The sequence below is a fragment of the Nelumbo nucifera genome, chromosome 1 (genome assembly GCF_055504915.1).
Source record: "Nelumbo nucifera cultivar China Antique chromosome 1, China Antique-T2T, whole genome shotgun sequence".
Lineage (NCBI taxonomy): Eukaryota > Viridiplantae > Streptophyta > Magnoliopsida > Proteales > Nelumbonaceae > Nelumbo > Nelumbo nucifera.
Genome location: NC_142649.1, coordinates 33,001,088 through 33,028,967, shown reverse-complemented (window position 1 = coordinate 33,028,967; position 27,880 = coordinate 33,001,088). Strand labels below are relative to the sequence as shown.

The window sequence follows — 27,880 nt, the reverse complement described above, 5'->3', positions numbered from 1 at the left end:
GCACTAATGGAAGGTGAGTTTTGGAAAATAAAAACTTACTGATATGGCGAGTTTTAGACATTTTGAAAAGTTGTGAGTTTAAGAGAATTGTTGAAAATTCATGGTGAGTTTTAGACAATTTTCCAAGAAAATAAAACAACTGGAGCACATAAACGAAACTCCATTTGTGCGTGCCAGGTGGTTGGATACTTTGAACCTTGGGACAAAGTATGGGGAGATTGTGGTCTGTGGAGCCATGCAGAGACGAGAGATACAAAGTTAAAATGTTGAGTGGTTGACACTCAGATTGTGGTTCTAGGTCTCTTGTGCCGGCCCTAGTGCATATACAATTGGGTATCTATCATCCATCTCTAGCGATTGACCTTTCTGGGCTAATTCGTCTAGGAAGGATCCTATTTGTTTCATTTAGCTTTAAGAAAAGAACTGGACAGGAACAGGGCCCAAATTGGTTTCAATCAACTACCTATTGATTGTATATTTGTATTGTTGTCGGTGAGCTCAAGTTTCAATTTCACATTTCGAAAACTGCTCAGCAAGCCATTGCATTTGTACCTAAAAGCAGAAATAAATCATCGAGACCACTGAAAGATGAAAATTTGAACTTTGGCTTTTGGCCAACGTCATGTCACATTTCAGATAACTGGTACGAATGAAGCACAGTGTGGTAGCATGAATAGAGGTTGCCGAGTTTGGTGGAGTGCAGCCAGATGAGGGCCATAAGCATAAGGTCGCATTTCACGAGAAGATGTTTGTAAAAGGCTAAAGAGATGATGGACGCACCTGCAGAATGCAGCTTTTTTCCTTTCGTGTGGAACTGAATCCCATCGTGAGAAGAAAAACCCCAAGTGCTTTTGCATTGTAGATCGGGCACACTCACTCTGTAGCACCTGCCGTCTGAAATCTCGACTTAAAAAAGCTTCTCCAACTCCTAAGTCGATAATAAAATTGGAGTTGTAAAAGAATGTCATCCTACCAGATATATGTAGGTAAATATATTAGTATATACTGAAGTGAAAATACCTTGAACAGTGCATCATCATATCATGAAATCAAGATTCAAGAGTCTGGTAGAAGCTAATCAAGCTGTTCTCCACTTGTTTTCTCATTGCACACGCAGAGCCAATAAGCGCTGATTGGACCTATCTTGAATTCTTGCAAATGTACAATCATAATAAGCTAGAGTTCAAACTACAAAAGAAAATGCCAAATAACCCGCTTCGCAAATCAAAAACACAAAGATTGATCAACCGATCTTTAAACACAACCTGCTCTAATAAATACCAAACACGTCATGTTACCAACAAGGAAAATCCAACCACATAGAGTAGCATCACATGATAATAGTATTAATGCAAATGGAATGTAGGTCAGTCTCGTAGGCAATAATAGTTCAAACTTGTGAACATACAAAGTTGCTCAATAGAAGAAAGCATCCATCAACTCATACAGAATGACTCGCATACTCAAGCACGACAAATTAAAATGTCAAGTTTCTGTCAATTGTAAATTAATTGGTTTGGACATCAGAAAAAAAAAAAGAAACTACGGTGGTTCATACAGCCACATTGTCAGACTAAAATGTTCTAGCTTCAAAACTAAACCAATCCAACACTGTCAAATTATTGCTGCAAGAGTCAGATAACGAGTCAGTTCCTCCCTTTCCTAGAAACACCTGCAAACAATAGGAGTGATCAGAGACATTATACAAACTGGTGATTAAAAAAGAAGACAAGTAAAAAAAAATGAAATCTTATACCTATTGGAAAGATGAATGAGCTGTCCTTTCCCATGAACAAAAATGCTACAATTTCAATAATCAAAATATCTAAGGCTTCTTTTTTGATGGATGTGGGTCGTGCTTCCAAATCATTTTAAAGATCCATTTCGTTTCAGCCCTGCCAGTAAAATCTTTATATTCCATATTTTCACATAGAAATGGCTAGAGCTCAGATTTTCCAATATGATAATTGAAATCCAGTTACAATGCCTAGCAACATAGTACCAGCCTATGCCTATACGCTGACTCCCACCTGCTGATGTACCATATACCAACAGTCCAACATGGATATGATGGAAATCAGATGGTTGTTAAGGATAGGGGTGGCAATTTATCAACCCAACCCGCCGACCCACCCAGTAATTGACAGGTTGGGTTGTAACCATTTAGTCCTGGGTCACTATGGGTTGGGTAACCCAATAAGAAAACATTTAAAGGTTTGGGTGGGCTGGGTCATGGTTTTCCAACGGATAACCCATTAGGCATTAGCTTTTGATATTTTAACTTCTCCCTTTCTCTGCTTCGTGGTTCACAATTTTCTTCCTTCTCTTTACTTTTGAGTTCTCCACAGAAACGTAAATTAAATTTCAGATGTGATTGTATGTGAACCAAATAAACATTATTTCAGATTTAGATTGAACTGAAAAAATGCAGACATATGAACTGAAAAAATGAAGTGGTTTCTGAGCTTTGGGTATTCGTTGTGTGGTTTGCAAAGAGTGCCAATGTAGTTGGCTAAAATGGAGAAGCCACCGTTAGGGTTCCTTTGAAATTCCAACAGGTTGTAAATCCCTTCTGTGACCACAGAGTAAGAGTACTTCTGAATTTCATACTCAGAGAAAGATCAGAGAACTTCAAGTTTTGGTATCTCTATAGTGATTTTTCCAAAAAACCAAATCCATCTTTTCTATTTAGGTAAGACCGAGGAAATGAGATAGTTGCAGTGGAATAGAAATTAAGAGCGGTGGAGCATCTGGTTTTTAATTAAAAGGATGGAGCGACACAGAAGATGAAATTTCATGGTCTAATATTTTTTCTTCATTTTCTACATCTTTCTATAAATTTTGTTATATTATTGTGTAGCATTTGTTATTTTTCTGCATTTTTATGTTTTTTGTAATTTTTCTGCAATTTCTGTTATTTTTGTTCATTTTATGTTAGTTGTAAAGTTTAGAGATGTTGAAGAAGAAGGAGAAGGAAAAGGAGAAAGAAAGTGTCGAGAATGTTTGGTGTGGCACTGTTCACACCAAGAAACTTTTCATTTCTTCTTCATAAGCAAGATTACAAAGGTGCCCTTGAATAAGCACCCAAATACAAAAAAACACAAAATGACAGAAATGCCCTCACACTCTTAACAATGTTTTTCTATAATTTTTGTTATATTGTTGAGCAATTTTTTTTTGTAATTTCTAGTTTTTCTTTGTTCTTTGCAATTTTTGTTAGTTTTCTACATTTTCTGTTTTTTTATAATTTTGTGCAATTTCTATTGTTTTCTGTATTTTTTATATTTTCATATAATTTATACTATTTTCCCAAATTTTCTATGTTTTTATAATTTATGTATTTTTCTACAAGTTATATAGGTCACATTTAATGAATAATAGATTTAACGGGTTGAGTGGGTTGGATTGGATCAAAGTGGGTTTGGGTTGAACCCAATCCATTTAATTTAATGTTAATGAGTTAGATGGTTTGGGTTGAAGCTCAACCCAAACCTGCCCAATTGCCACCCCTAGTTAAAGGAAGCATGGCAGTTGTATGGTTTTCTCAGGATAAACCACAGACCCAGCAACAGAGGACTAAACCCGATGCTTTTGTTTCTTCCATTTCAAATAGGAACAGAGTAAACCATATGAGCAGGATTACATAATTACAGATACATCAACTAGTCCTAAGTGATGCCCATGTTTGTGTGGATAAATCAAGCTATGTACTAATTCCAGCCAAATTAGCAAAGTAAAAAAGCATAAAATTATTAGGCCAACACACAAATATGTCATAAAGATCAAAATCAAAGTGAGGTATGAGTAAGCAAAGATGAGAGCACACAATCAAAGTGATTAGCTGTTTCTATTTAACTATCAGATCAAATTATTTGTAATATCATATTGTGGCACTAGTCATTATTCCTTTAGCAATACTATAATGGTATGTGAATAATTCCCTAGGCAGAAATCCCCACCCCACAAAGAAAAAAAGAAAATAATAAATCATGCCTAAAAATCTTTGACGTGGCAAATTAGTTTGGAGCTCAAAAGAAAGAAGGAATCCAGATCTCCTACCCACACCTACCCACAGGACACTACAGCTATACATTGGGAACATCTCCCCATGAAAAAGAAGTCCCGAAATTCCTCTCCCCACCCCATATTCATGGAAAATATTTTGGCCAAATGACCTTGCCATGTTTACTAGATAGAATTTCTTCCATAGGTAAATCTTATATGTAAAATTTGTAACTATGAATGATAGTTGTCAAAATCACCAATACAAGGTGGGGAATATGGTTAATATGCACCATAGGATTGAGCATGTGAAAATCTAGCGTGTCCTCTATCTGATGAATGATTTGGATAAGCAAGAATCCCTCTACATGGCAGATATAGGTGGGTTCATGTAGGGAAGCTTCCTACTTGACTTGATGACAAAATCTTATTCCATATACATACATTTGTTGGTTGAGTCATTTATGGAGTTTCCTTAAACAAACATGGAACCTCATACATGACATTCATGAACAGAAATAGCCAAAAGACCTTGCAACATGTAAAATAATCCTGCTTTTATATGTAAGTTATATATTAAATTCTTTTTGTGTGAACAAATATTAATAATTTAAAACTTTGAATGCACAATATTAATTGTGAAAATCAGCAATACAAGATAAAAGCACATGACTTATGTGAACTTTGGGGTTGAATGTATGACCTATCCACTGGGTTACCTATATGATGGACAGTCTGGATCAGCCATAGGAACCTTCTACATAGCAGAAATCAAGGAAAGGTCCCTACTTGACCTGAGTGGTAAACCTTTTCCTAGAGAGAGAAAGAGGGAAATCATGATGGTTGGTCGATGGAATCTGTTAATGTCGACTGTGTAGGGGTATTTTAGTCTTTATGCTTATGTTTAAGTTGCTGATGTGTAAAGTTATGTTAGTACTTGTGTCCCTCACTTCATTAGGGGCAAAGGTGTCTTTTTGATTAATAGAAATATACAAATAGATCTGGCCGACCAGAGAGAGATTGATTTTCTCTCTTGTTCGAACCAGACTTTTCTCCCTCTTTATTCTCTTCTTTTCTTCTTCTTCCTCCTCCTCTTTCTCTTATTTCTACTGTCACTATTCTAACAGAATTCAAAGGCAGATTGGATTCTAATATGGTATCAGAGCTAGGTTGAGCAAATCGAATCTGCCCAGAATTCTGATCTTCATGCACCCAGTCTAGGGTTTTCTCCTTTTCTCTTCGCCATCGGTTGGGGATAAGGGAAGGGGCTGAAAAGGAATGGTCGCCCTCTTCCCTTGGAGGTTTCTATGCCTCCAGTCGTGCAGTTTGTGGGTGGTTGCTGTGGTTTGTAGGAAGCCATCCCCTAATAGATGAAGAGAAAAGGGTTGATTCAAGTGATGCAGTGGGTGTCGAGTATAGTCTGATTTTCTGGTGATTAGGTAAGTGGTTTTTATGCAGTTTTTTATTGTGAATCAAATGATGAGTATGTTCCGGATCGTAAGGTGGAAATTCAGGTTGTAAGGTGTTAGGATTTATGCAAATTTCAGTGTGATTTGAAGGGGGAGTGAACTTCGAACAGTGTGGTGAGTTTTTAGGTAGTCATGTGGTAGGGTTGTGGTGTAGAGAGTGCAGTATTCAGCAATAACAGGTGCTGAGAACAGTGTGGTTCAGTGTGCAATGTGGTTTAGTGTGCAGTGTGCAGAATTCAACAATAACAGAATTCAGCAATAGGAGACAATAGTGACAGTAAAACTAGTGTGATGGTTCCTACTGACTACCTGAATGTTCAGATTACCTCTATTAAGTTGAATGGAGAAAAGTATGTACCTTGGGCAAAATCTGTAGAAGTCTTTCTTAAAACAAAGAAGAAAGTGAAACACACAAGGGAGGAAAAACCCTCTACTGACTCTCATGAGTATGATGACTGGGAACAAGAAGATGCACAGATTATTACATGGTTATGGAACAGCATGGAACCCAAGATTAGCATGAATTTCATGTTTCTTGATACTGCCAAGGAAGTGTGGGACCATGCTAAGAAGCTGTATTCGGGTCAAGACAATACAACTAGAGTATATCAGTTGTATCAGGAATACTTTAATTTGCAACAGGGTAATCAGAGTCTTGAGGAATACTATGCTAGTATGAGAAACATTCGTAATGAGTTGAATGTGTACCACCCCCTCACTCTGATGTTAAAATTCAGCAACAGCAGAGAGAACAACTAGTTGTGACCCGATTTTTGGTGGGGCTGAAGTCTGAATATGAACCAGTACGAGCACAAATACTAGGAGGATCAGCTCTCCCTTCCTTAGAAGAGGTGTTTGCTCGACTTAGAAGGATTTCTATTGGATCTATCGAGAACTCTAGTGTTTTCGATATATCAGCCTTTGCAGTATCAAGGGGCCGTGATATTAGAGATGGAGCTCGGGGAGCTCAATCTGGTCGTAGTGGTAGCAGTGGATCGGTATATGGCCGTAGTGGTGGTGGTGGACCTATGTATAACCATGGTGGTGGTCGTACTAGAGGTCAAGATTCAGGGGGAGTCTGCGGCATAGGACGTAGTTCAGATCCAAGAAGATATACACACTAGTATGGATGGACATACCATTAATTATTGCTATGATTTGCATGGTCCACCTTCAACTTGGGCCAATCATGCCATGAACAGTGATAGCAGCTTCAAACAAGAGAGCTATTCAGCTGATCAAATGCCCCCTACATCCACAGATGTTCCCGGGAAGGAGATGATGAGCATTCCCCGTGATGAGTATGAAAAGTTTGTCCAGGCCACATCTCAACAAAACACAACCACTCTTGCACACTCAGGTATGGCTTGTCTGGCATCCACACCCAATCCCTGGATTATTGACTCTGGAGCATTCGATCACATGACTGAAACTCCAGGTGTGTTTTCTTCCCTCTCTTACTACCCAACATCACAATCTGTTACCCTTGCTAATGGTTCCACATCCTCCATTTGTGGTATTGGTAATGTTAACCTGGACCCTTTACCTTTATCTTCAGTTTTGTATGTCCCCAAATTTCCTTTTAACCTTATGTTTGTTAGTAAGTTGACCAAGTCTCTTAATTGCTCTATCACTTTTTACCCTTATTCGTGTGTTTCAGGATCTCAAGACAGGGATGAAGATTGGTGGAGGGCATGAAGCTGGTGGACTGTATTACCTTGATGGTGGTAAGTCAACAGTTCTCCAGACATCCCTTTCTCCTCTCTAGTGACATTATTGATTTGGTCATCCGTCACTGAAAGTTTTGAAGTCTCTTGTTCCTTTGTTGAGTCATCTTTCTGTTTTGGATTGTGAGTCATGTCAGTTGGGGAAACATCATCGTGTTCCCTTTAGTCCTAGGGTTGATAAACGTATGTCGAGTCCTTATAAAGTAATGTCATACAATGGGTATAAATACTTTGTTATTTTTGTTGATGATTATTCAAGGATGGCGTGGCTTTATTTAATGAAAGAAATGAGTGAATTGTTTACCATTTCCCAAAAATTTTATGCTGAAATTCGCAACCAATTTGGTGTCCACATTAAAATTTTTCGTTCCGATAATGGCCGTGAATATTTTTCTACATCATTTCAAGAATATTTGGAATAACATGGCATTATCCATCAAACTTCATGTACCTACACCCCACGACAAAATAGGGTGGCTGAGAGAAAGAATCGCCATCTTTTGGAAACTGCTTGATCCCTCATGCACCATATGAATGTACCCAAACCTTTTTGGAGTGATGTTGTGCTTACTTCTTGCTTCCTAATTAACCGGATGCCCACGTTTATCCTTGATGGTCATTCTTCCTTCACCACTTTGTTTCTTACCTTGTCTTTGTTTCCCCTTTCTCCTCGGGTTTTTGTGTGTGTCTGTTTTGTTCATAATCTGGGACCGGGAAGAGACAAGTTAGATGCATGATCCATTAAGTGCATTTCCCTTGGCTATTCCCAGACCCAAAAAGGGTATAAGTGTTATAATCCTTGTTCTCAACGTTCCTTTATGTGTGCTGATGTTACTTTTTCTGAGTCCACTCCGTTTTTCTCGGGGTCAGGTGATGTTTCTTCTTCCTCACCACCTCCTCCTCTTCCACTTTCAGTTGCGGATCCCGTTCCACTTGTTCCAGTTGTGACCAAGTCTTTGCCTCTGGTGCCACCACCTGTTGAACAGCCACCTAGTCGTCAAGTGTATACACATTGCCAACATGTACCGGCTCCTCCAGCTCCATCGTCATCAACAAATCTGGCAATTGTTCCCACACCAGCCCCAACCTTAGTGTTTGAAATTGATCTTCCCATTGCCTTGCGGAAAGGTAAACACAGTTGTACCCTTCATCCTATTTCTAATTATGTTTCTCTCGCTCACCTTTCTACTTCCTATCACCAGTTTATCTCCTTGTTATCCTCTGTTGTTGTCCCTATGGATGTCCAGGAAGCTCTTGCCTCTCCAGGGTGGCACCGTGCAATGGAAGAAGAACTCTCAGCTCTAACTCATAATCATACATGGGACCTCACCACACTTCCTTCTGGTAAGCAGGTTGTCGGTTGTAAATGGGTATACACTGTTAAGTACTTACCTAATGGTAGTGTAGAGCGGTTGAAAGCTAGACTAGTTGCCAAAGGGTACTCCCAAACATATGGTATTGACTACACGGAGACCTTCTCCCCGATTGCTAAGATTGGTTCAGTTCGTGTTGTAATATCCCTAGCTACTATGTATGATTGGCCTCTCTTTCAGCTTGATATCAAGAATGCTTTCTTACATGGTGATCTACTTGAGGAGGTCTATATGGAGCAACCACCGGGGTTTGTTGCTCAAGAGGAGGATGGTAAGGTGTGCCAACTAAAGAAGGCCATTTATGGATTTAAACAGTCTCCTCGTGCATGGTTTGGTAGGTTCAGTGAAGTGGTAAAGAAGTTTGGTATGAAACAATGCCAGGTTGACCACTCAGTCTTCAGTCATGACTCTTAAGCTGGAAAGATCCTATTGGTGGTATATGTAGGTGATATTGTTATTACCGGGAATGATACTTTGGTAAGCTATAGTATTTCTTGAGGATAGAAGTAGCAAGGTCTAAGCATGGTATTAACTTGTGTCAAAGGAAATATGTTCTTAATTTGTTGGAAGAAACAGGATTGTTAGGTGTTAAACCAGCTGAAACACCTATGGAAGCAAATACTAACCTGAGCATTGATATGGTTGAAAAGTTTGAAGACCCTGGCAAGTACCGACAGCTAGTAGGTAAACTAAACTACCTAACCATTACTCGGCCAGATATTTCATTTGAGGTTAGTGTGGTAAGTCAGTTCATGCAGAAACCTCGGGTTCCACATTGGGATGCAGTTCTAAGGATTGTGAGGTATTTAAAGGGGGCTCTTGGGCGTGGCTTGATATGTAGAAGTGGAGGAAAACTTGAAATAGAGGGATATACTGATGCTGATTGGCTGGTTCTATATCTGATAGGAGATCCACTACAGGCTATTGTACTTTTCTTGGGGGTAATTTGGTGACATGGAAAAGCAAGAAACAAATAGTTGTTGCAAGAAGCAGTGCAGAGGCATAATATAGAGCTATGGCACATACTACTTGTGAATTAGTGTGGCTAAGGAACCTTCTACAGGAGATGGGATACACTATTGACACTCCAATGAAGCTCTACTGTGACAATCAGGCTGCAGTCCATATCTCTTCTAATCCAGTGTTTCATGAGAGAATTAAGCATATAGAGGTTGACTATCACTTTGTGAGAGAAAAGGTGCTGAGTGGAGTGATAGATACTGCATATGCTAACACAGGAAACCAATGGACAGATTTGTTTACCGAAGGGTTAAGTCGGGGAAGAGTGGACTACATATGTAACAAGTTGGGACTTTATGATATATACTCACCAGCTTGAGGGGGAGTGTTAATGTCAACAGTGTAGGGGTATTTTAGTCTTTATGCTTATGTTTAAGTTGCTGATGTGTAAAGTTATGTTAGTACTTGTGTCCCTCACTTGAGTAGGGGCAAAGGTGTCCTTTTTTGATTAATAGAAATATACAAACAGATCTGGCCGACCAGAGAGAGATTGATTTTCTCTCTTGTTCGAACCAGACTTTTTTTTTATGAATGTACAAGATTAATTATGTTATTGTTCAAACCAAACTTTTCTCCCTCTTTATTCTCTTCTCTTCTTCTTCTTCTTCTTCCTCTTCTCCTCTCTCTTATTTCTACTGTCACTATTCTAACAGAATTCAAAGGCAGATTGGATTCTAATAGAATCTTACTCGCAAATAGAAAGCAATGCAATCACACATTTTAACAATCTTATATTTGGCACAAGGTATTTTCAAAACCACCCCACAAGAACCATAACTGCTCTTCAAAACTCATAAGCAAACTAAGAAAAAGTTATTTAGTTATGCAATTTTCAAACAAATCTAAAGCTTTTTTACCACATATAAGCTAAACAGATTCAATGCGTACCTGTACAGCTTCCATCTGCATGGCACCAATGGAACTACCTTTCCATCACAAGGAACATGCCTCCACAGCTGATACTCTCTGGCATTGAACATCAAGCCCATTATACATCCCTTCATATGGATAAGATGACGAATGAAGTGGTTTGCTCACACCATCTGCCTCTTTGTACTCCTTAATAACTTCATCTTCCATGCATCCACCATCATCAAACCCACTCTTTGCAGTCTGTTTTGTCTGGATAGTCTTACCAAACAGCTGGAACGAAGTAACACTAGCTTTTGCTGTCATGTTGCAGTTATGATGGCCAGAAGTTTCTGTGCCAAAGAAATGCACACTGCCTTGGCTATGTGGTGACGAGTTGTCTGAGTGTGATGAACTACCAATACTCAATTCAGTGGACACACAACTTGACTTCGGTGTAGTTTTGTTGCCATAAATATTATTAGAATACATGTCACCCATATTTTTAGATACAAAATTGGATAAACTGGATACACAGATTGGATCATGCCTGGCTCCCTGCATGCCAGCAGGAAAAGTGTTATAATTAAACAATGATGGGGTCAAGTTCAAGTGCCCCATCATTGAATTGGATAATCCTGTCATAGGAAAAAATAGGGGTCCCTCTCCAGTCAGCAAGTCAGGATTCTGAGGAACCTTGAATTTCTTTGTTGGGGGGAAAGGGGTTTGAAGAGGTGGTGTGGCTGCAGCCAATTCAACTTGCCAGGGACTTACTCTATTGACATTCTGCAAAACTTCAGGCTCATCCCAGTTAACCTGAAACAAATAATAACGGGGTTATACAATTATATAGGTCCTTTACTGTATATCTTAGAAGATAATACATTGAACAAAGAATTAGTTGAATAAACAGTTCATAGCTTTCATTTCAACACCTATAGAATTTATGATAGGCAAAGTAGATTCAAAATCTATTGGGGTTCTTCCAACTGAATAGAAAAAAAGGGCCATTACCCAACATCGGTTCCAGCTATCTGGGATCTTGGGAACAATGAACCTTACCTTTGGCTTTATTATATTTTTGCACAAAACGGTTGCTCTCAGACTTGAACCTGCATTCTCACACTTGTCAGCCCCAAATTTTACAATTACACCAGCCAATAGCCCACACAGTTTTTTTTTTATCAGCAACATGAAAATTAGAAATTCATTAAAGATTAAAAAGAACAGAGTACAACAAGAAGTTGTGAGAAACTAGCAAACCCATTACAGGATTAGCCCCCAACTATATTACATTTGTGCCCAACATATATGTTGTATTTGAACCCCTTGCTTAGCTAAACTGTTGGCAGATCTTCTAACCCATCTTTTTTTTTTTTTTTTTGATCAATAACTGGAAGAGATTCATTAAATTAAAGATAAAGATACAAAGGTGCAAAGAAGGGAGAGATAAACTCTCATAGCTCTCCCATAAAAGAAGCAAGGTTACAACAAAGCCCAAAACAATTGATTCCTTCCCACCCCTTGTTTGCCCAATGCATCAGCAGAGGAATTAGCCTTTCTTTACCCACTGAAAAGATACCTCCATTCCTTGTAATAGCCACCTAATTCTCCTCTTCTCATAAATGTAGCTCCACCACCCAACATCCTCTTCCTTTTGCAGCCAGCTTCTAACCCATCTTATTTGAACATTCATATCTTTTGAAAGCCATTTGAAAATCCTAAACTCATTTCTAAGCTGCCAAATCACTCCCTCACCTTTTTTCAGCCATCCCACTACTATCTTTGAATCACCTTCAATGATCAAACTACCAACTCCCAATTCTTTGCTTTCTCAACCCCAAAAACTGCTGCTAGGAGTTCTGCTCTTACCGAATCACCTTGCTCAATTGGTCCAGAAAACAAGGCACAGATAGCACAACTCTCATCCCTAATCATCCCCCCAATGCCTGAGGAACCCAGATTACCAATGGCCTACACAGTTAACAATAACAATTTGTGACAGTAACTCCAATGTTAGGAGTAGACTGACTAATTGGTGAGCCCTGACAGAGATCAGACCATTTTGAATATTTAATTCACTATCAAAAGTAGGAACAAGAACAATAACAGCATGCCAATGTCCTAAAACTTTGACCACTTTGAGGATATATATTTCCCTAGCAAAATTAGGAAGAGGATAAATCGCAATACTGTTAATTAATCGGTTACTTGAATCCAAATTTGGATTAAGAATAGTATATACTGATTTTTTTGTCATTATCGAAAGAAAATATAGTTATTCATAAAAAAAATCTGGAATTTTTAGTTTAGATTTCTAACTAAAATAGGAAATTAAGCATAAATAACTTTCAAAATTAGCAATAGTGTTCATCTTTAACAATTTTTAACACAACTTGACAAGATAAACCTGATTTATCTAAACAAAGAAGAAACTAATAAAATAAATGAACATGATGAGCTCCAAAGGATATCTGTCAGACGACTCAGACCCATTCATTGAATATTATATTATCTTCTCCAAACCCCTATTTGAGAATACAACAATGAGGGGACTGGAAAAACAACAGGCTATAGTAGGCCAAGGATATTTTTAAAGAGCATTTGACTGAAGAACCCATGCACACCACTACTGCCCGATACGCCGGTAGGGGCGTATCGAGCGTTTCGATATTCGTTTTTTTACCTTTTTTTTATTATTTTTTTTCAAAACTGGTTTAGGGGAGCCGGTCTAGGACCCCTCCATCCCCTGAACCGGTCAGACCCTCGATACACCCACTGTATGGGCGTATCGGAAGGGTCCCGGAATGATACATATTGGCCGATACGGGCCGATACATAACGATACTTTGAACCTTGGATTCTAGAACTTGGCCAGGCTAATAATAGCCATGCGTTGACTGGAATACCATGTTTGACACAATGCATTCATAAAAATGTATGTAGGGATAAATGCACTCACACACATATTTGATCATATATTTTGTTTTAAGCATAAGCTTTAGTGGACACAGAAAGTGAGGAATGCTTCATACAGAAAAATCAGGCCTAAAACCATAAGATTATCATTCCAACCAATTTTATTAGTGAGATTTGAAAAGATATCCTAGCTTAGAGCATGTTAGCTATTCATGGAGTCCTCAAAACACCTTATAATATTAGGAACTATGTTTTTACAAAATATTGAATGGTAATAGATCAGACCATAGAAAGCTATTAAATTACATACTACAACAATAAAGTAATAACTTTCCCTTCTCATCTCTGAAGGCTCCTCCAATACCGAAAGGCCCCAGGTTACTTTCACTGCTTCCATCAAAGTTCAATTTGATAAATCCAGAAGCTGGTTGTTAAGTCCTTAAGTTTGCTGGACTGGGAGCAGGATGTTAAGATACTCCCAGTCACAGCTTAAAAAAATAATAATAAAGAAGAAAAAAAGGGCTTTCTTATAAGCCCAATCAGTCTTTTTGGTGGGCTGATTTGTAATGCAATAAGCATTTAATGGGCCTGCAGTAGAACCCATTTAATGAAACAGCAGGCCCTAAAAGAATAAACCCATTTTGATTAATTAATTGTGAGGTGTCCCACTTGTTTATGAGGGGATGCCACTTATCCTATTCTAACAAGAGGACCATTTTCCCTCCTTTAACCACTTGAAGTGGGGGGACACATGTCACCCTAGGGGAGAGAGTTATTTTCCCTCCTCTAACCACTTTAAGTGAGGGGACACATGTCACCCTAGGGAGAAGGATTTATTTTCCCTCCTTTAACCACTTGAAGTGGGGGGACACATGTCACCCTAAGGGAGAGAGAATTATTTTCCCTCCTCTAATCACTTTAAGTGGGGGGACACTTGTCACCTTAGGAAGGAAGAGTTTTATTTTCCCTCCTTAACCCATTTTAAGTGGAGTGACACTTGGCACTCTAAGAAGAGAGGAGTGGGGAGTTACTTAACCACCTCCCTCCTCTATATAAACCCCTCTCCTACAAGGAGAAGGGGCTAATGCCTTTTTGTTGGCTATTACTAATTTATCTACAGGATTTCCAGCATTAAGAAACAAGTGGGAAGAGAAAAGAGAAGAAGATTGGTGTGGAGAGCATAAAAAGGGAAGAAGAAGGTAGGGAATCTTGTTTTCTTTCTACACCTCTTAAATATGATACTCCTTGTGCTTCTCACATGAGATGGAAGCCCATATTCTATTAATTCCTCTCACTCCTTTCTTTCTTCCTTTTATTTTTCTTTTCTTCCATGTTTCATATTGAAATACATGTAAGGAGACAACCATCTACAGCCTTGTTCATGAAACTTGGCTGATTATGGTTCCTTACAACCTCTTAACTTATGTGTGAGGGGAAAAACCATCTACAGCCTTGTTCATGAAACTTAGCTGATTATGGTTCCTCCCAGCATGATAATGCACACTACCACAATTTAAAGGCCATTTGTAGCCTTATTGATGAAACATGCTTTTTATGATGCCTATTTACTTGTTATGCATACAATGTTTGTTTCTTTATATGCTGGTTTTCTCTCATACAAAGAGGGAATATATACCAGAATTTTCAAAGGAAAATTCTGTAGAAAAATGATACTTAGTTTAGTCTTTATTCATTGGTACTTCTGAATCAGAATCAAAAGGTTTTCTCTGTCCCTAGCAGAGATATAATTAAGGGAATTGTTTTGGAATGGTAGAATAATGATGTGTTTCATTCTATTGCCAATCGGCATATTTATACAGTAAGCTGCTGCAATAAATAGAAAGAAGAAAAAAATAGAAAGAAAAGAAGATAGAAAGTACAAAAATAGAAAGAAAAGAAAATAGAAAGAAAGAAATAGAAAGAAAAAACTTTCTAAATCAATCCTTCCACAATCCTAGGAATATATACAATTCTATTTTTACACAACTACCAAATATAGATCTGCACCAGTAACCCCACGTTTTCCAACACTCCCCCCCTCAAGCTGGTGAATAGAGATCCTCCATTCCCAGCTTGGCTATAATTCTTCGAAAGTCTGTACTATTGAGCCCTTTAGTAAGTACATCGGCCAGTTGTCCTTTTGTAGACACATAGGGAGTGCAAATCAACTTGCTATCCAGTTTCTCTTTTATAAAGTGTTAGTCAATTTCGATGTGCTTCGTCCTGTCATGTTGAACAGGATTGTGAGTAATATTGATGGCTGACTTGTTATCACAATATAGTTTCATTGGCTCTTCTCGTGGAATCTTCAGGTCTTCTAAAATTATCTTCAACCAGAGGAATTCACACGCTCCTTGTGCCATAGCCCTGAATTCTGCCTTTGCACTTGACCGAGCCACTACATTTTGCTTCTTACTCCTCCAAGTGACTAAGTTTCCTCCCAAGAAGGTACAATAACCGAAAGTGGACCGTCTATCTACTAGAGATCCTGCATAATCGGCATCTATACATGCTTCAAGAGCCAGTCCCCCATTTCTTCTGAATAAAATTCGTTTTCCTGGATTGGCTTTCAAATAGTGCAGAATTCGATGAGCAGCCTGCAGATGAACTTCTTTAGGATTATGCATAAACTGACTTATTACACTTACAGCGTATGCAATATCTGGCCGTGTATGTGCAAGATAAATGAGTTTTCCAACCAGTCTTTGGAACATCTCCTTGTCTACACTTGCATTCTCACTGGCTTCTCCAAGTTTATGATTGGGATCTATAGGCGTGGAAGCTGGTTTACATGCCATATTTCCTGTTTCTCTCAAAAGATCAACAACATACTTTTGTTAAGAGATAAAGATGCCTTGTTTAGAATGTGCAACTTCAATTCCGAGAAAATACTTTAGTCTCCCCAAGTCTTTTATCTCAAATTCTCTGGAAAGGCAGTTTTTCAATGCTTCCTTCTCCTTTTTATCATTCCCAGTAATGATTATATCGTCCACATAGACTAATAGTGCAGTAACTCCCCCTGAGGCTGTGTGTTTGATAAACAATGTGTAGTCACCTTGACTTTGCTTGTAACCTGTACTAAGCATCACCTTTGTAAACCTTCCAAACCATGCTCTCGGAGATTGTTTGAGGGCGTATAGTGCTTTCTTCAACCTACAAACTTTGTTCCCCTTAATGCCTTCTCCAAAACCCGGTGGAATGTCCATGTATATCTCCTCTTCTAGATCACCATGGAGAAATGCATTCTTTACATCAAACTGTTGCAAATCCCAATTATAGTTAGCAGCCAAAGATAGCAACACCCTTATTGTATTCATTTTAGCTATTGGGGCAAACGTTTCCTGATAATCTACCCCATAAGTCTGTGTATATCCCTTGGCTACCAGTCGTGCTTTGTACCTTTCTAACGACCCATCAGATTTGTACTTAATTGTGAACACCCATTTACAACCTACAGTCTTCTTGTTTCTTGGTAGATCCACAACTTCCCATGTGTTGTTCTTTTCTAGTGCCTCCATTTCCACTCTCATGGCTTTTCTCCACTCCTTATTAGAAAGTGCCTCGGCTAGAGTATTAGGAATTGGAATGGTGTTAAGGCTGGCTAGAAAACTTTTATGGGATTTAGAGAATCTTTGGAACGACACAGATTTGGCTAAAAGGTACAATGGGCGTTTGGTACATTCTCTAGTTCCTGTTCCCAATGCAATAGGTAGGTCATACTCAGACTGTGAATGTGCAGGTTTAGGTTCTGCATATCCCTCAGTTCCAGGATTAGGAGTTGAATCTTGGACTTGCACAAGTTGAGGATCTGGATTTCTTCTCCTAGAGTAAACCTGCATATATCTCACATCATCATGCACATCGTTGGTGGGGTTAACAGTGTCTGAATTTGGTTCAATAATTGGGTTGTTTGACTCTTGTTGAGACTCGGGAATGTGGGGCTCAGAGGATTGTGACTCAGAGGGATGTGACTCTTGACGGTTGGATGACTGTGAGGGTAATACATCTAAGGAGAGTAGATCCGAGGCCTTAGATGTGACATCGATGGAGGTGTAGAATTTTCTGGTGGCTAGATGATAACATTTATAACATTTCTGAGTTGGGGAATATCCCAAGAAGACACACCTGATTGCTCGTGGATCCAATTTTCCCTTATTATAGACATGAACAAAGGCAGTGCAGCCAAAAATTCTTGGTGTGAGATTATTTGAGGTTCAAATATCAAGGTAGAATTGAGAAAGGACTTGTATTGGGCTTCGGTTGTCAAGAACTTTAGATGGTAGTCTATTTATGGTGTATGCAGCAGTAAGGACGGCTTCCCCCCAATATTGTTTTGACACCCGGTTTTGAAAGAGAAAGGCTCGGGTGGTTTGCAAAAGATGGCCATTTTTCCTCTTAGCTATCCCATTCTGTTGGGGAGTGTTAACACAGGAGGATTCATGCACAATGCCTTCTTTCTGAAAAAATGGGGACAAATTCTGATTAAAATAATCTGTAGCATTATCAAATCGAAACCTTTTAATTCTCACACCAAACTGAGTTTGGACCATGTTATGAAAGTTGGGAAGAATGGTACCCACATCAGATTTAGACTTAAGAAGAAAGATCCATGTGACCCTAGTGCAATCGTCAATAAAGGTGGCAAACCATCTAGAACCAATAATGTTGGGAATTTGAAAAGAGCCCCATATATCCGAATGAATCAAATAAAAAGGAGTTGAAGATCTTTTATTGCTGATTGGGAAATAAACCCTTTTGTGCTTAGCAAGTTTTTATAACAAGAAATGAAGGATGACCGAAACGGAAGTGATGACGCCAAATTAAATCTTTATTGGAGGTAGATAAGAATGACTCGTGTGAGACATGCATAACAGTGTGAAATGGTTTGCTGGTTGTTTCAAGGTAGTAGAGTCCATCCCTTTCCTTAGCAAGTCCAATCTTCTTCCCCGAAACCTGGTCCTGAAATACACAGTAAGAAGGAAAGAACACAACATTGCAGTTCACATCCTGGGTGAGTTTATGTATAAAGATAAGGCTAGTGGATAACTTAGGAACATGAAGCACATTTTTAAGCAATAGGGATGGAGTAATTTGAATATTCCCAATCCCTGCCATTGTGGTGAAAGAACCATCAGCAACAAAAATTTTTCTATTACTAGGACAGGGTGTATAGGTGAGAAAATGTAGTGAAGAGGGTGTCATGTGGTCAGTAGCTCCAGAATCAAGAATCCATGGAAAAACACTAGCCGAGGCATGTAATCCTAGAGATAAAGACTCACCTGAGAGAGCAAGAGAGGTAAAACCACTTCCTGGTTTCAAGGATTTCAAGAAGCTCCTTAGCCTTTCAATTTCTTCATCATTAAATGGTCCCTGACTTGAGCGTTCTTGCTACGGGGTTGTGGAGACATTATGGGCCTGTTGAACTCCTTTTGAAACTCCTCAATTTCCCCATTCCTTGCTAGATGTGGGAGGTTTCCCATGAAGTTTCCAGCACCGATCTTTTGTGTGTCTGGGCTTCTTGCAATAGGTGCACCAGAGGTTATCGTTAGAGTCACGGGTAGTTGTGTCACGAGCCAAGCTGTGATTGTTCTCACCCTTTGAACCACTGTAACTTCCTCCCCTTGCCACCATGGCTGAGCCTTTGAGATCTCTAGGCTCAAGCATGATTCCACGGCGGCTTTCCTCAGCTTTGACAAGGGCTATGACTTCATTCAATGGAGGCACTTCTTCTTTGCCAAAAATTTGTATTCGGACCTGATCAAATTCAGCATTCAGTCCGACCAAAAAATCATACACCCTATCTCTTTCAATAAAGTTCTTCAAGATCACAGCATCATCAGGGAACTGTCTCAAGAACCCGATAATGATCAAGCTCATGCCATAAATTTTGCAGCAGATTTGCATACTCTGTAACACTTCTGCTCCCTTGTTTGGCCGCCACTGTCTTCACTTTGACCTCATAGACACGAGCAGCGTCATGGGCTTTGGAATAGGTTTGTCGGACAGCATCCCAAATAGCCTTTGCAGAGGGAAGAAACATACAAGTATCACTGATCTCGGGTGTCATTGAACTCCACAACCATGACATAATCATGGAGTCTTCTTCGTCCCAAGCATCAAAATTTGGCTCGCCCAACTTTGGCCCTTCTCCAAGAAGGTGACTAATTTTTCCTTTTCCCTTCAAATAGGTACGCACTAATTGTGACCACTTCAAGTAGTTCTGGCCATTCAGTCTATATGTTGTCTGAATATTCTGCAAATCACCAGTGTGAGGATGAGAAATTGTTGCTCCTTCATCGGTTTGGACGGGAGCACTTGTTGCAGTCATGTCGGACATTGTTAATGGAGGAAAAAATAACGCTAGCAGGAAAGGAGAATAAAGGAGGGAAGAACTAGCCGGAATAAAGGAACACTTTTGGTTATAGATCAACACTGAAAGCCAAAAGAGAAAAACACAAAAAACTGGCAATGAAGGCCGGAAAAAAAAAAAAAAAACCCAAGGTTGACAAACCTAGAGCTCTGATACCATGTTTTGGAATGGTAGAATACTGATGTGTTTCATTCTATTGCCAATCGGCATATTTATACAGTAAGCTGCTGCAATAAATAGAAAGAAGAAAAAAAATAGAAAGAAAAGAAAAGAAAATAGAAAGTAGATAAATAGAAAGAAAAGAAAATAAAAAGTACAAGAATAGTAAGAAAAAACTTTCTAAATCAATCCTTCCACAATCCTAGGAATATATACAATTCTATTTTTACACAACTACCAAATATAGATCTGCACCAGTAACCCCACATTTTCCAACAGGAATATCTACGTGATTTCCCGAATGGGGTTTACCCAAATAACAAAAAACCCAGTTATTAGTCTAATTGGGTGAATTATGTTATGTGAGAAATTATACCAAAAAAAATTCCACTAACACTAGTGGAGACCAAAGGGGACAAATCTTGGTTTTCATAGGGGCTGAATTAGCCACTTCCAATTCCTTATCATCATATCTGTAGAGATTCCTCCCAACATTTCTAGAGATTCCACCCAACGCACCACTCTAATAGTAACTACCTCAATAATGGCATCCCTATTCCTTTCCTTTTCAGTGAAAATCCTTGAACTCTTTTCTTCCCATCCAGTAAATGACAGCTCTTACACATCTCCAAAGAATTCTATCCCTCTTCTTTGGCCAGCTAATAAAGGAAGAGGCAAACAAGCTTTGTATATCTGGCGATGGGTCTACCTGAAACCAAACAAAGAAAGGAACCAATCCCAAATAACTGAAAAATTTTAAAAATTAAGGTAGACTTAGGTGGCGTTTGATAAATTTGAAATCTGAAAAATTAAAAAGATATTATTTGTGTTTAAAATCTGAAAAGCCGCATAGATGCTTTTCTACTTTTTAGAGGCTCTGAATAGATAAGGTTGTTTGTGTTGGATCAATGCTTCAGCATCTGAAATTCCCTGATTTTACTATTTTACCCCTAGAACAGACTAATTGGTAATTTTGAGTTCAATTTGTACTATTTCATAAAAATTAATTTATTAAATTCAAAATAATATTGAAAAATTAGAATAAATTATAAAAAATAAAAAAAATAATTTATTAAAATAAGAATAAAATTGAAAAATACGTATAAATTTATAAATTAAAAATAAATTTTTAATAGTTAAAATAATAATGAAAATAGTAATAAAGTCCATGATGCAATGAAAAAAAATTAATAATTAGCAAATTAATATCTTAAAAACTATTGAAAATAATTAATAAACATTATAAAAATAAAAATAATTTATTAAAATAAGAATAAAATTGGAAAATATGTATAAATTTATAAATTAAAAATAAATTATTAAGAATTAAAATAATAATAATAATAGTAATAAAGTCCATGAAGCAATGAAAAAATATTTAATAATTAGCAAATTAATATCTTAAAAACTATTAAAATAGTTAATAATTAATTTTACATAAGTTGCAGCAGTGCTCTGTTCTACATCAATTGCATCAGCAAAGAATGGGGCGAAAATGACATCAGTGGTAGGGAATGGAGAAGAGATAGAGAGATCAAGAGAGAGAGAGGGAAATCGATACAAGGAGATAGTGAAAGGAGAACACAAATAAAAAGAGGATAAGGAACAACAATATGGCAAAGGTTTCTCCAAAGGATAGGTATTCCTTGACTCCAAAACAAAAGAGGCGACTGAGGAACACAAGCAACAAGTATCTGACACGGGGGGACTCATGCACAACTTCATTACAGCAGGGCTTCTTCTGCTAAGTCTTATACAGATATTAGCAAGAAACGGGTTGTTGTATTAGACACCAATGGAACTAAAAGTAATTTGTGTTGAATGATAAGGTTGTTGGTGGAAGCTCTCCGATGTTGTCACCAGAAAGGATTTGTTTCCATTCCATCGAAGGACCAATGAATTCGATCAAATAGCTCAAGTGGCTGAAGACAGGGGTGTTAATCACCGCTGTTGAGAATTACAACGGCGATGGTGGGAAGACAGGGGGGAGAGAGAGAGAGAGAGAGAGAGAGAGGGAGGGAAGAATGGGATTTGAGAGATGGTTCTCTTTCCGGCGAGTTCTCCATTGTTGGTGACTTTAGGGTTTCTTCTTTTGAGAAAATGAGGGATGTTTTCCAGCGATACACCCGTATGATATGAGCAAGGATGACGAGGACGGAATCGACAATGCGCTTCTTTGGTGCAAAGACCTCGATCAACATTCTTTAGGCAAGTTCTCCATCATTGTCGTCCAAGCTATCGAGATCATTCTTTATGTGAGTTCTCCATCGTCGTCTCTCATTCAATGACAACAAATCGAATGAGCTTCTATCAGGTTTAAATGGGTGTAAATATGTCATTTTAAAAAAGTTGAGGATATTTTAAACTTTCGGCCAGGTATGAAACATGTCTGACCGCGTTCAATGCTCGGCCTAGGTCTTACCAGTTTAGATATGAAAAGTTGTTTCAGATTGTCTATTCAGACACATCCAAAATGCGTCTGGCGTCTAAAAAGCAAGTTTTTCAAATGTTAGATGTCCGAAAAGTGTTATCAAACACCACCTTAATCAAAGTGATCCTACAACCCAAAGACAAATGATTTTTCTTCCATGATGCTAGCCTCTTAGTGAACCTATACATTGGTAGATTCCAAAAAAAATTGTTATTTCTCGAATTATCCCCTAAAGGCAACCCCAAAGTAATTCCTTCTTCCTCAAATTATCCCAAAATATTTGCCCTCATTGCCACCTCTCTGTCATCGATGTTGACCCCCTCTACACAACTTTGTCAAAGTTAATTATCAAGTTTGACATTTTCTCAAAAAAAAAAAAATGAACCATCAGTTTCAAGTTTCTGATCTAACTAATATCATCACCCTCATAGAACATGATAGTATCATCAGTAAACTGTAAATGGGTGATTGATTAGTACCCTATTTCTGTCAACCCTCCAACCCCTGACCAAGTTTCTAGAATCTACCCTAGTTATTAGCCTACCCAAAACTTCAGCAATTAAAGTGAAAAGGAAAGGAAAAAGGAGGTCCTCTTGTCTAATCCCTCTAATTGCAAGAAAGTGGTGTACCACTACCCATTCACCAAAATAGCGTAATGACAAGGACACCTTGATTCTAGGAAATGATGTAAAGAATAACAAACCTATTTCTCCTCGAGATCACCTTAGCAATAATTTTATAAAGACCATTTTGTTTTGATAAATATAATTTTATAAAGACTATGAACCAAGTTGATATGTTTGAAGTCGTTTGGGTGATTTAAACCACACATTTTTGGAATAAAAGCAATAAAAGTGGAATTCAGCCCCGGATTTATCACACCCCTCTCAAATCATTAAACACCTTTTGCATGTCTTGTTTTAAAATGTCCCAACAATCTTGATAAAATGTCATTATAAACCCATCTAGATCTGGTGCTTTAGATCTATCCATAGAGAAGATTGCTTACTTTATTTCCTACAAATCAAAACTACTTTCAAGTCAAGCCTTAAGATCCTCAATAACTCTGGCCAATCCAACTCTTCCAACCATAGTCTTCCATTTAGGAGTCTCCTATAAATAGATTTGAAGTGTTACATCATTAATCACAAGCTTAGAGATAAAGCTTTTCCTCCTTCCATTTTCCATGGCATGAAAGAATTTTGTATTTCTATCACCCTCCTTCACCCACTGATGTCTAGTTTTTTGCCTCTAGCTAACTTTTTCCTTAAGGTTGTGTTTGGTTGCAATGCAATTTTATTTGCACTGGTACAAATGCATGGGAGTGCAAATGTAAAAAATACAAATTCTTGTTTAATTTTGCTTTGGATTTTACTTTATTCTGCTTCATGTCTTAATTTACTTCATTTGTACTGCAATCAAACAAAATAAGCTAAAATTTTAAACAAAAATACGTCAGAATTTACACTCAAATCATTTGCACTGTCATGGTTTTGCATCAGTGCAAATAAAATTGCACTGCAACCAAACACAGCCTAAACAACAAATCCTCTAGCTACTTCCTCAATAACCACCTTTCCTCCTTATCCCTTTCCCCAAAAGTCCCTTTACTGTCCTTAGCAAACTAGGTCAGAATTTACACTCAAATCATTTGCACTGTCATGATTTTGCATCAGTGCAAATAAAATTGCACTGCAACCAAACACAGCCTAAACAACAAATCCTCTAGCTACTTCCTCAATAACCACCTTTCCTCCTTATCCCTTTCCTCCTTATCCCTTTCCTCAAAAGTCCCTTTACTGTCCTTAGCAAACTAGGTCAGAATTTACACTCAAATCATTTGCACTGTCATGGTTTTGCATCAGTGCAAATAAAATTGCACTGCAACCAAACACAGCCTAAACAACAAATCCTCTAGCTACTTCCTCAATAACCACCTTTCCTCCTTATCCCTTTCCTCAAAAGTCCCTTTACTGTCCTTAGCAAACTCTTTAATTTGGCCAATCATTTCCTGTTTTCTCTCTTCAAGTCTCACAAATTGCTGAATATTCCACTCCTTGATTCTAGATTTTAATTCCAAATTCCTGATGTTAGGCAACCCCTAACATTCCACCTATAGTTTTTCTTTTACTATATTCTTCCCTTTTGTTTCTCTCAAACTGTTTAATTGCTTTTCTCACTGCCCTCCCCCCACCCCACCCCCCACAAGAAAGAAAAGTCCAAGTGATTTCCCAACTTCCACCTACCTGTCAACCAGAGTGTCTATATCCACCCTTCCCTTCACAAATCTCCCCTATACCCTTATCAGCTTCTACCCCCCTATCGCCTTTTCTCCACCCCCAAAAAATCTCTTCCCCTTCTTTATTTCTTCCTTTTCCCTTCCTTCATCCTCCTTCTATTATAGACTTTGTTGTGCCCGTCTTCCGAATTTTTCCTCTTCAAGCAAGCTCCCTTCCCATGTTAATCTCCATAGCAAAATTCCTCCTTGTCTCTCTCTCCAACCGAAACTCCCCCACCTGTTGGAGAATGAAAAGTAAGAGAAGACAGGGAAGAAGAAGGGGAAAAGGAAGCTGGGCATACCTCACTATTTAGGCGAGTAATGATCCCTGAATCGCTTCTGCCTTCTGGCAAGCCAGAATCTCTTGGATGCCACTCACTTTGTCTCCTATCTATGAAGATTCCTCAAAAACTCCATCACCCTTCCCATCCCCACTACAAATCTGTTGAGACATTTCCTCTACAGTCTTTTGAAAGGAAGGACCTCCAAATGGATTTGAATATTTGAACCTTCGCGCGTTTGGAATCAAATCCTCTTCCTCCTCACAGTTTTTTGATTGTTATTGCTTTTTATTCTGGACTGAACCCAATTGTGTCACCTTCTACTGCAGCTCTTCTTGATTGGTGACCTTCCTGCCGTTCTCGAACTTAGTCACCACCTAGACCCATTCATTGTCAGTTTGGTTCCTAAAAGTCTTTAATCGCTTAGACCTAAAGGAGCCAAACACCTATATCTCCTCAATTTCCTAATGCGCATATCTACCACTACTAATCTACGTTGTGTTGTTAAATCTACCTCCACTCCAAAATCAAGTTCTCTCACTTTGTTCTCTTTTTTTTTTTTTTGATCAATATCTCTCACTTTGTTCACTTCATCACTTACATTAATTTTCTAGATCAGTTTCTCTTTGCCACGATCTTTCTTGCTTTCCATTCTCTTCTTCTTCCGCCTCTTGAAACTCCGAGTAACTGAATCTTGTGACGAAACATTTGTATTCACCTCTTCCTCTAACCTCTGTAATCTTGCTTTCCAAAACTCTATTCATAATTATCCTTTGAATGACCCTCCCTTCGAGCAGTTGAAACTACTTTACCTCAGTCCTTGATCTTATTTCTCTCATGGGCCAGGCACTTATCTTTGACAATTACTCTGCTTAAAAGAAATACTCCAAAGAAAGTAAGACCACTTACATCATGAGGCATGTTAACAGCCATGATAATTGATAACTTGATAAGAGATCACATTTCAAACACTCTTATTCAAATTCCTAAAAATATATAGCCATGTAAAACCCCTTCAAGAAGAATGTGTCAGACCTAATCGTATCTATGAAAACAGAAAGGTTAACCTCGTTGGAGGATCTATTAAAGAGTTAACAGAAGACACAACTGATTTTTCTATTTATTCAATATTGAGTTTTAAATAAAAATACCCAAAGGTCCCAAACAAAATTGAAAAGCCAATCTACCTCTGGGTATCTATTGAATTTAGAAATCTAAGCTTTTTAAATTTTTGCTCGGAATGGGATATATCTTTCCAGCTCAATATGTATGAATCTGTAAACTCTGTACACGGGTCTTATACTTAGGACCATGTCATGCTTGTAACTGGGCCAAGATGGCATTTTTTGGTTCATATATAATATAATGCTTCTACAGTACTCGTAAAAAAATAGAATACTGAAAAAACAGAAAAGAAAATAGAAAAAAAAAAGGTTTAGGTCCATATAAACTTCATATAAGACCAGTTGACCACCCAGTGAAGTAACACTACTATTCCTTAGATAAAAAGAAATCACTGTATATGTCATAAAAGCATAAATGGTAAGGATTCGGATAATTAGTACCCTAAAATTCAATTGACAAATGCAGCATAGACGAGTTGCTATTTATGGAAAAGAGATAATTCTATAATATAATATTATTAAGAAGGACAAGAATTAAACTTTAGAGCTCAAACAGAAATGCAAAACGCAAGTTCACCTGAAGCATGCGCCAGAAAGAGCCCTTCCACGGCCCATGATCTGGAGTTGCAATAGATGAAACAGTCCCCTGGAACCATGTCATTCTAGAAGAATCCTCTGTCTCCACGGCCATCTTAACCCTCATACCAATCATCCAAAATATATTCAAGGATTCCTCCACCACCTCTGCCTTCACTACAAAATCCGGTGAGCCAGTTCTTGGATAGTAAATAACCTCAAAAGGCCTATTTGCACCCGCCAATTCAGCAGCCTCCACTACAGACTCAGCCGGAACTCTGCCCCTGCTACTCCTCGAGAATGCTTCTCCACATCCAAATTCCTCCTCCAATTTCGTACTGGAATTAGCCGCAGCTCCAACATGATAATTCCACCGTATACAGTCCACACTACCGTTCGACCTCGCAGTGCGCCTGATCCCGACAGAAAGCTCTCCGCTCTGATTCTTCATGAAAACTACAGAATCTCCAGCAACAAGCTTCTTATGATTCACGAACTTACTCCACCCAGTTGTCAGCAAGTGCCGACGTGGCGTCCCACGGTAAATGTGCCGGAACTCCCAAACCACTCCATGCACATCTTTCACTGAAATCGTCTGCACCGGTGGCTCCGCCTTGTAGTCTAATGCCGGAAAGATCGAATCAGCACAGAACCTTGGAACCGAAAACCCGCCACCATTATTGGCATCACTCGGCGTCAGGATCTTCGCAAATGATACGACCTTCTCTTCGGTATCATCAATGCCGCCATCCTGCGAAAATCCTACCGCAACTGGCGGCTTACGGATAAATCCAGCGAGAGACCGGTCCAGCGGCTCAAGGCGGATCCTAACAAAAACCTCGTCAGTATCAGGATTCGCGAGGAACATGACTGATACGATTCGGCACAAAACCATGTCTTTTGCACAAACTAGAGAACTGAAATTGGGAGCAGAAGAAGCCTGCTCGGCGTGGCCTTGAGGGAAGTAGTAAACCTTAGTGCCGACAACGGGGATCTCCACGGAGCTTCCAGCACACGCCTTCCAGATGTGTGGATCGATGTTCCGAAGCTCGATCACTTTCTGCAACGCCATTGCTAGGGTTTCCGTCCAAGCTCAAAGATCTACCGACGAGAGCTCAATGAGATCGCTTCTTAGGGTTTCCCAATTCGGTTGGTTTCGATTTGATTCGATCCCAGTCTCAGTCTCTCTGTTGTCTCTCCATGTCTTCTGTTTCATACAAGAACTAGACTTGAAGAAGATGAAAAACAATCAATATTAAGAGAGAGAGTGGACAGTGCGGCCGTCTTGGGGTCGGGGAACAG

General features: G+C 38.7%; 1 protein-coding gene across 2 annotated transcripts; it reads right to left on the bottom strand.

Annotated features, from left to right (window-relative positions):
* Positions 1–1,363: 1,363 nt before the first annotated feature.
* Positions 1,364–27,880, bottom strand: LOC104612061 (auxin response factor 17-like). Of its 2 annotated transcripts, XR_737769.3 has the most exons (4): positions 26,580–27,867; positions 10,480–11,256; positions 1,757–1,895; positions 1,364–1,672 (listed from the first exon to the last, which is right to left on the bottom strand). XR_737769.3 is itself a non-coding variant. In XM_010279374.3 (3 exons), the coding sequence occupies exons 1-2, from the start codon at positions 27,648–27,650 to the stop codon at positions 10,525–10,527; spliced, it is 1,803 nt and encodes a 600-aa protein (XP_010277676.1). In that variant the 5' UTR covers positions 27,651–27,880; the 3' UTR covers positions 1,364–1,672; positions 10,480–10,524. The 2 variants fall into 2 exon arrangements, 1 of the variants encoding a protein (XP_010277676.1); XM_010279374.3 differs by lacking the exon at positions 1,757–1,895 and having other exon boundaries at positions 26,580–27,880.

What these genes read in the sequence shown, in the direction of transcription:
- LOC104612061 (XM_010279374.3), bottom strand. Translation starts at nt 27,650, where the DNA reads ATGGCGTTGCAGAAAGTGATCGAGCTTCGGAACATCGATCCACACATC. An exon ending in CTTTCTGGCGCATGCTTCAG is followed by an intron (nt 11,257 to 26,579) that starts GTGAACTTGCGT and finishes TATTTGTTTCAG; the next exon opens with GTTAACTGGGATGAGCCTGA.